The 9037-nt window shown below is 57.2% G+C and overlaps 1 protein-coding gene across 2 annotated transcripts; it reads left to right on the forward strand.

The window, feature by feature from the left end:
* The first annotated feature begins 4271 nt into the window (after positions 1-4271).
* Sepw1 (selenoprotein W, 1) lies at positions 4272-8830 on the forward strand. Of its 2 annotated transcripts, XR_001232449.1 has the most exons (7): positions 4272-4381; positions 5745-5769; positions 5868-5921; positions 6111-6185; positions 6272-6370; positions 6863-7062; positions 8481-8830. XR_001232449.1 is itself a non-coding variant. In XM_005415250.2 (6 exons), exons 1-5 carry the CDS (start codon positions 4284-4286, stop codon positions 6350-6352), a joined length of 333 nt encoding a protein of 110 aa, XP_005415307.2. In that variant the 5' UTR covers positions 4272-4283; the 3' UTR covers positions 6353-6370; positions 8481-8830. The 2 variants fall into 2 exon arrangements, 1 of the variants encoding a protein (XP_005415307.2); XM_005415250.2 differs by lacking the exon at positions 6863-7062.
* Positions 8831-9037: the final 207 nt, after the last annotated feature.

Consider the following 9037-nt stretch of genomic DNA (forward strand, 5'->3'; position numbering starts at 1 on the left):
GAAGGGAAAACATTTAATACACAACACAGAATTTATAGGATTATTTTATAATATTCACCCAAAGAGTCAAATACAGAAGAGTGCACCTGTCCACGTACTAGAGACCCAGAGAATCCAGCTGAGGGCCTGGATCCCATGGCCATGTCCTGCACGAGTCCAGCTGGAGGCCTAGAGCCCACAACAATGTCTCATGCAGCCTGTATCAAGGATCTGCGCTGGCAAGGCCCAAAGATCAGTGGTAGAAGCTAGAAAGCCTGCACCAGCGGGGTGAAGGGTCTGTGTCAGCACACTGAGGGCTTTGGAGAATTCTGTCACCAGGGAAAGAAGAGACCGTGAGTCCTGCTTTGAAAAATTTAGAATGTGAGAGTCAAGTGTGCCGCTCATGCTGGTAAGCGCCGCTCCCGGAGAGGCCCAGGAAAGAGGTCTGCAAGTTCGAAGCCAACCTGAGCAACTTAGACCCTGTCTCAAAATAAAATAAAAAAGACTGGATCTGTAGCTCAGTGCTCCCTGGGCTCAAGCCCCAGTACTGCAAAAAGCAGGCAGCCACAAAACAAACACACACAAACCCCACATTTGTTTGCAGACAAGGTCACACAATGAAGTTCAGGCTGGTTTTGAATTCATATGTAGCCCAGGCTGGCCTCAAACTGAAGGTGATCCTCCTGCCTCAGCCTCCTGAGTGCTGGGATTACAGGCGTGCGCCACTACACCTGGCAAAAAACCAGAAAAATTCAGAACCTGAACTATGTCTTTTCCCTTTAAGGGTAAAAATCTGGACAGGAAAAGGCAATGGACGCCCCTCCGCCCCCAACATGCCTGAGTTCTAAGCTGTGATACTTGCTGGAGAGAGATAACGCGCCTTATCACACAGACAAGATGATAAGACCTCACTTGGTGCTGACAAACACTATAGTTTGCTTTCCTGTGTCACAGAAGGCCTTACAGAATCCAATTGTTTCAAAAGCGTGTGAACACACAGATAAGGGACCTCAGCTTTTATATATGAGTTCTGTGAAATTAATGGCACAGTTGTAGCTGTTAGTACAAGTGTCTCTGTGTACCTTTTTTTCTGTGAGACAGGGTCTCTGTATGCAGTTCAGGCTGGCCTTGAGCAACGCACTTATGAAGCCCAGGCTGGCCTTGGATTCATGGCAATCCTCCTGCCTCAGCGTCCCAGGTGCTGGGCTTACCCCACCACGCCTGGCTCATGGGTTGGGTTTGTTTCTCCTGGTGCTAGATAGACCCCAGGGGCTGCCTAGACAAGCGCTCTGCCCCTCAGCTGCGCCCTGGCCCTGGGTTCCAGTTTTCAATAGGGTGTCGGGGAGACCCATCGTGCACAGATCTGAAGGAATCGCAGTGGGAACCACAACGGTGTCTGACGGACGTGCACCCTGGCTGAGGACACAGCGAATGCAGAACTCTGAAGCGGACGTGGACTTCAGCGCGGATGAACCGCAAAGGCACGTTGCTGAGCCTGATGCAAACAAAGGTCATGTGTTTGGGATTCCACGGTGCGAAAGTGTCCCTTGCAGGGACAGGAAGGAGTCCTGGCAGGACAGGGAGGGCAAGGGGCTGCTTCCTGGGTACAGGTGAGCACCGTACCTTGCTTGGACACAGCTGTGAACGCACTCAACAGCACTAATGACACTTGGGGTTAGGTGCAGTTTAACCAGTGTCCACACACACACACACACACACTGAGCACCTCCCCGCTGCATCCCTGCAATTTTCTATGAGAAATGATGTGTTAGAGAAACAGGAATCAGTGACCCAGGAGTTGGGATTGTCTCAGGTGGACAGCAGCGGCCCTCAGTTGAGGCTGAGGAGCAGGTCCTGCAGGGATCTTAAGAAGCATGTGCCATGTCCTGGCTATGGGGCTCCCTGGAGCGTGGTCAGGTTGCTGTGGGAACTGTGTGAACCCTTAGAGTGCCGGGTGTGGAGGCGCACACCTGTAATCCCAGCATTTAGGAGGCTGAGGCAGGAGGATCGCTGTAAGTTTGGGGGCAGCGTATACGACATAGTGAGACCCTGTCTCAAAAAACCCAAAACAAAACAAGAAAACCCCTAGAGCTCAGATACAGAACCCTGTGGGTAGAGGCTCGGGATTTAGCTCAGAGGCACAGCGCCTGCCTGGCAAGCGTGAGGTCGTGAGTTCGATTCCCAGTACCAGAAAAAAAACAAAAACAAAACGAAACAACAACAAAAAAGAACCCGTGGGTGTCCTGCTCAGGACCCCTCCTGGCTGTCGGGGAGCTCTCCCTCCCTGCCTTTGTCTCTTACATAAATGCTCCCTACCTGCTCTGCCATCCCATTGTTTCTTACCATGAGACATGAGCCCAGCATTGTGGTAACAATGGAATCATTAAAAAAGAGAGAGAGAGAGAGAAGTTCTGTGAATGCACTAACCCCTGGATCATCCACTCTTGTACAGTTCATTTTTCATATAAATCTTACCTTGCTTTTAATTAATTATTTGGCTTTTTGAGACAGGGTCTCCCTATGTATCCCAGACCAGATTTAACTGACAGTGATTCTCCTGCCTCAGCGTCCGGAGTGCTGGGACTACTGGGGTGCACTTCCATATCTGGCTTCTCAATTTTTAAAAAGGACAGCTGGACGTGGTGGCGCACGCCTGTAATCTCAGTACTCGGGAGGCTGAGGCAGGAGGATCGTTGCAAGTTTGAGACCAGCCTGGGCTACACAGTGAGCTAAAGGCCAGCCTGACCTGCATAGCGAGACCCTGTCTCAAAAACACACACACACAAAAGACAAAAAAAAAGGAGAAAAAGAGAAAGCAAAATGAAAAGCTGAGGAGGATTCTAGCGTGGCTGGAGGGCTCCGCGGTAGGTAAGATCTGAGGGGTAAGGGGCCAGATTCTGCACAACCCACCTCCTGGCCTAACCTTTCCGGAGCAGCCACAATGGGAACTTCAGCCCTCTGGTGGCCATTTGGAGAATACTCTTGTGTTACATTCAAAACCTTTATTTTATTTTTCATTTTTTCAAAACCTTTATTTTAAAAATTTATTTTTTGCTGGTTGTGATGGCCCACGCCTGTAATCTCAGCACTTGGGACACTGAGGCAGTGAGTTCGCGGCCAACCTGGGCTACATAGTGAGACTCTTCCTCAAAAAATCCAAAAATAAATAAATACAATACATGATTTTTTTTTTTTTTTTTTACATGATTTATTTTTTGAGACAGGGGCCCTGATGCAGCGAGAAAGGACTCTTACTTCTTGATCCTTGGTTCTCTGTGGCCTCGATGAAAGAATTAAGCCAAGAGCTGAGAAGGTGGCCCACCGCATGCCTGTGATCCCAGCACTTGGGAGGCTGAGGCAGGAGGATCGCCGTGAGTCTGAGGCCAACCTGGGCTACATAGTGAGTTCAAGCCCAGCCTGAACTGGGAGACTCTGTCTCAAACAAAACAAAACAAAACAAAGCGCCAAACAAACCATATCAAAACACTCCCCTCCCCCAAATCATCAAAAGAAGTAAGGGCACCGTGTGTAATCTTAAGCTGTCATTGTGCTCTGTGGGATCGCTGTGGATCTGGGAGCTAAGGAATGACTGTGTCTTATATACTGACATCTTTCCTAACCCGCAGTGCTAGTTTGGACCCCTCAGAGAAAGGAGTCACTCCTTAACACCCCAACTCCGCTGCCCAATTTCAACATTTTGCACCAACCCTTCGGCTTGGGGATAGGAGGAAGGTGCCGGAAGAAAGTCTGCCAGGCTTGGGCTGGTAGGCATGCCCATAATCCCAGCATGCGAGGCTGAGGCAGGAGGGGTAGCCATGAGTTCGAGGTCAACTGTCTCAAAAAACAAACAGGGTCTGCGGGTCATCAGGTGTCCCGGTGTTAGGAGGCAGGTGGCCTAGGGGCTCACCGCACCTTACAGAGCCAGCACCTCTCCAGATCCCCGCCTCGGAACCCGCTCTCCTCTCTCTAGGGCGAAGGAAAACTGGCACCGCAGCGCCCCCGCCCTGGCGCACCCTCCCGCCCCCGCAGCTGTTCCCGGCCGGGGTCAGAGGTTGGTGGCGAAGCTCCGCCCCTTGGTCGTACCATGTCAGGCAGGGGGGAGAAAGACAGAGACGCTCAGCGGGCTCAGCCGAGAACTCGCTGCACCGAGACCCTCTCTAGTCCAACATGGGGACCAGCCGGAGGAGCCCGCGATGGAGGTGTTGGGTCGCGCCTCACGTTTCCCCGCCTCGGCGCCCTGCACCGTCCCCGCCCGGCCCCCCCTGGCATTGGTTCGCGCCGCGGTCGGCGGTCCGGGGTCGCGCATGCCCGGTGCACACATCGCGTCGCAGCTGGCGGTCTCTGCTCGGTTCCTGGTGGTGCTGCTCGCCGTCATGGCTCTCGCGGTGCGCGTTGTTTATTGGTAAGACTCCTCAGCCCGCTGCTCCAGACCCGCTCCCCCAGCCCGTCCCGCCGACGCTGTTCTCCGGCCGTGGTGGGGGTTGGGGCCTCGGGGGCAGGATCTCGGGGCCCCTCCGGACAGAGGGGATTCCTGGGTGGGTGGGCGCCAGGCACGCGCGGCGCCCGGGGCCGTTGGCCGCAGGCTGCGGAAGGTTCGGGCGAAGGGCGCTGCGCCCGGCGCTTTGGCTCCGCTCCCCGCGTCCCGAGCAGCCTCCTGTCGCGGTGGCCTGCTGGGAGAATATCGTGACTGGCCCTTGCCCATGTTAAGAAAAACCTTGCACGAAGCCAGGCGTGGCAGCACACGCCTTGTACTCCGAGCACTGGGAGGCTGAGGCAGGAGGATCCCTGTGAGCTCGAGGCCATATATACACGGAGAGAGTTGAAGGTCAGCCTGCACTGCACAGGGAGACGCTCTCAGAAAAAGAAAAGGCTTGAATGACATTCTGGGCTCCAACCCAGTGCGTGCTCGTGGCTGCGAAGCCCACTCCTTTTCTGCCCTCAGTTTCCGCCTCTTAAGTGCACAGTGGGTTGTGTAGTTCAGTTACTGCTGTTGCAGCCACGGGCAGTACCTGAACGTCTCAGCATCTTTTGTTTCTTCCCCCGCCCGCTAGCAGGCAGGTCTTAGCCAGACGTGGGTTGTTCTCTTTCTCGCTAACCAGCGTGTGTCCCCAGCATCTGACCGTGTGCTGGCATGCAGTAGGCGCTTAATAAATACCCGTTCACTGAAGTTCTCCTCCTGGTGGGAGGAGAGTTGTCCGCCTTACAGGTGAGGAGACTGAGGCAGGAGTGAGGCAGGGTCAGGTCAACAATTTGACGCCTGCAATCCGGGCCCTCCCAGATCAGGGGTTCAGTGCCCCCCGCCTGGGCTGCATTTCAAGACCCCACCTCAAAAGCAAGCAAAAAGTAGCTTTCCGGCCAGACCGCAGGTGACGGCGTCCAGAGCTGGGTCTGCGGGACGCCCAGGGGCTCAGGGCTGTCCCAGCTGTCTGACCTTTCCGGTCTCAGGAGTGACAGGCGGGGAGAGGGAGGGCTGTGACTTACGCAGCTCGTCCCTAACCCAGTTCCCTCGCCTTCCCGCGCCCCTGTGGGCGCCTCTGTCTCTCCGTCCTTGCTGTGTCACCTCCTTTTCCTGCCTCCTCTTCCGTGCTTCCACCCGCCTCGCTTGGGTCTGGTTTCCGTGTCTGTCTGTGCCCTTCCCGTTTTCGTGCTTCGCTGTGCTGTCTTTTGCCGCTGTCTCTGTCCGTCTTCTCTGTCTGTCCCGGGCCGCGTGCTCGCGCCCCCGCGCCTGGCTCTGCTGGATCTGCGCTCGGGACCCGGACCCCCAGTGGCGCTTGAGGCTACAAGCCCAAGGTAAGGGGCGGCCGCCAGGTGGCGCCCGAGGGCAGGCTGTGGGGTGCGCCCGGGGGGGCGGTTGCGCGCGGGCGCTGACCCCCTTGCTCGGTTCTCAGTACCTCCAGCTCAAGGAGAAGCTGGAAGATGAGTTCCCCGGATGCCTAGACATCGTGAGTCTCGGGCCGAGGCGGAGGGCGAGGAGGGCGGGGCCTCGTCTGTGCCCTGGGGCTCCGTGGCAGTGGGTTCGGCTGGCCGTGACATGAGCAGGGGCTCTCACTGGCGCCTCCTGCACCCGGGGGAGGGAGGGTGTCCCCAAGAGGGCACGGAGCCCCCGCCCCACCCGCCCCGTCTCTCCTCAGTGTGGTGAGGGGACGCCCCAGTCCACCGGCTTCTTCGAAGTGACCGTAGCCGGGAAGCTGATTCACTCCAAGAAGGTGCGGGTGTCGCCTCTGTGGGGACAGGGCGGGCCGGCGCGATCTGGTGGGGCCCCGCCCACCTCTCCCTGTCTTTCCCCTTCCAGGGAGGCGATGGCTTCGTGGACACGGACAGCAAGTTTCGGAAGCTGGTGGCTGCCATCAAAGCCGCCTTGGCTCGGCGCTAGCGCGCCCTGAAGGCAGAGGTGAGGGTGTAGGCGGCTGGTGCGGCGGTCCGAGGGCTGCCCTGACAGCCTCCTGCTGGGGAAGGAGACGCTGCAAAGGCTTTGTCCCTGTGCCGGGAAACGGTTCCCAGGCCGTGGAGCTGAGGGTCAGTCAGAGCTCCCTGCGTGTTGGAGCTGGACCTCCTGTGCCTGACCTTGTGCAGTCACTCATCACCCTCCGGGGCCCATCCTTGCAGGGATGCCCCAGGCTGACCCACAAGCTGCAGGACCTGCAGGGTGCCCTGCAGCCGCGGCTGAGCCTAGACCACCCCAGAGCAGGCTCCGAGCTCCGGCCTGTGGTCCTGAGTCAATCTCAGGAGCAGCTCCCAGCACGGCCCAGTCCCAGGCCCTCTCCCCAGACAGTGAGGGGCGGTGCTGGCCTGGATGTGCTCGCCAGCACTGCCGCTGTTCCACATCCTCTCTGCCAGGTTTAATTTCTTTCTTTTTTTTTTTTTGGCTTTTTTCCGGTACCAGGAATCGAACTCACGACCTTGTGCTTGCCAGGCCGGCGCTGTGCCACTGAGCTAAATCCCCAGCCCCTTTGCCAGGTTTAAGTTTGAGTGCAGAAGCATCCACTTCTGGGTCACTCGGACTAACGGTGCCTTCCAGGGCCCCCTGAGTTCGGTTGTGTTTGGCTGCCTTTGTTCCCTGTGAGCCCCAAGTCCGGAAAGGGCGTACGTACCAGCCAGGTCCTGGGTTCTGCGCTCTGACTCCCCAGATTCTAGAGCCGCTTCCTGCCATTTCTTAGATCTCTGGATGGTCTGCAGCCCTTGGCCTTGGTCTAGAATCAAATGTCCCAGTCCACATACTGGGCACTGCTGTTCCCAGCATGCTTTGTACCAGAACATTAGTTTCCAGTGCTTCGAGCTCAAATTCTATTTCCTAGTTTTTTATTCCTTTTTGTGGCACTGGGGATTGAACCCAGGGCCTCTTTTTGTTTTTTGGAATCAAGGTCTCGCTGTATAGTTCAGGCTGCCCTTGAACTTGCTGTGTAGCCTAGGCTGGCCTTGAACTTGTAGCAATCCTCCTGCCTCAGCCTCCCAGTGCTGGGGTTAGACCACCATGCCTGACAAACTGAGAGCCTTTGTACTGAGCCACCCCTACCCCTTGTTTCAAGGAAGGGTCTTGTGCCAGGCATGGCGGCGACACACACCTGTGATCCCAGCACGAGGCTTAGCCAGGAGGCTCACTGAGGGTTTGAGGCCAGCCTGGACTATAGGGCAGCCCTGTCTCAAAAAAAAAACCAAAAACCAAAAACCAAACCAACAAAGGTGCGTTTTCCTACAATTGTTGGGCTTGCTTTTTTACCTCTGCCACCGAGCTGCCGCCACGCCCCCCGGTGGCCTGCTTTGTGGCTGCACTTTCTGGGTGTCCCGGGTTTGGGAGCAATTGGCTAGTGGGACTGGGCACTGCCAGGCTGTCTGCTCAGGTTAGCCTGTCACGTGGGCATGGGGGCGGTGCCAGTGAGGGCAAGGGCGGCAGGAGCGCCGTGCGGCAGCTGTGGAGCTGGGTGTCCGCTGCTTGGGGCTTGGCCATGAGGACAGCTGACCGCCCCTGTGGCTGCCCTATCCCGCCCCTGACGGTGCAGGCTGCTGGTGTGGCTGGAGTGCTCAGGACACCCAGACCCAGGGGGACATCCCAGGCAGCCCCCAGGTCCCCGAGGGCCTGAAGGCGGGGAGCCGTGCGGTGGGTCTCCCTGGGCCCTGCCGCAGCGCTGGCCAGGCCCCTCCTCTCCTGAGAGCTCGCTCAGGCTCTGGTGACCTGGGAGCCAGATCTTGGCCTGCCTTGCCTTGCAGCCCAGTTTCTGGGCCTGCGTTTCCCTGTCTGCTGCTCCCTGCACATCTTTTTTTGTTCTGTGCTGGAGGCTGAGCTGTGTGACGTCCCCAGCCCTTCTGGGTTGGATGCAGGGTCTTGCTAAGTGGCTAAGTTTCCCCAGCTGAGTTCACTTGTGATCCTCCTGCCTCAGCCTCCCAAAAAAAGTGTTGGGATTATAGGTGTGCACCACCCCAGCTGCTACTTCTCCTTTTTGACACGGCCCCACCCTGCCCTCTGCTCACGCCCACGGTCCCCTCACTCCCTTCTCTCTCCCCAGCTGAGGACCGTGACCCCGCCGCGCCTGGCCAACGCTTCATGACGGGCAGGACCGAAATGTCTCCGGATGCCTGGTCTTTCCCCGATGCTCTTGCGGCCGCCGGGTGGGGTGGAGGTCGACGCCCGTCTCTGCCTCTGTGGGATGTGTGTCTTCCGGGATCTGCCCCGGCACACTGCCCCATCCCCGTCCCCATCCCCTGCCCTGCCCCCCATGCCTTGGGCCCCGTCTGAATTGGCCCCATGCTCCCCTCCAGGGAGCTGAGGGTCAGGGTGGGGACAGCGCCTCCAGCAACAGGCAGAGGCTCACAGTGAAGAAATGGTTCACATAATAAACACTGGATGAGTTCAGGACCTGTGTCGAGTGTCCACTCCCCACGCCTGTAGCCTCTTGGTTCCCGGTCTCCGTTGCTAAGTAGACCCTTGATAGCATTTCTGAATTCTGCAGAGGGAACAGGAGCTTCCTTTGTACAGGTCACAGGTTTTTTTTTTTCTTTTTTTAAAGATGGGGACTCACGATGCACTTCAGGCCAGCTCCACACTCATGGGGATCCTCCTGCC

Source organism: Chinchilla lanigera, unplaced genomic scaffold (genome assembly GCF_000276665.1).
Source record: "Chinchilla lanigera isolate Chin_1 unplaced genomic scaffold, ChiLan1.0 scaffold00173, whole genome shotgun sequence".
In the NCBI taxonomy this organism is placed as follows: domain Eukaryota; kingdom Metazoa; phylum Chordata; class Mammalia; order Rodentia; family Chinchillidae; genus Chinchilla; species Chinchilla lanigera.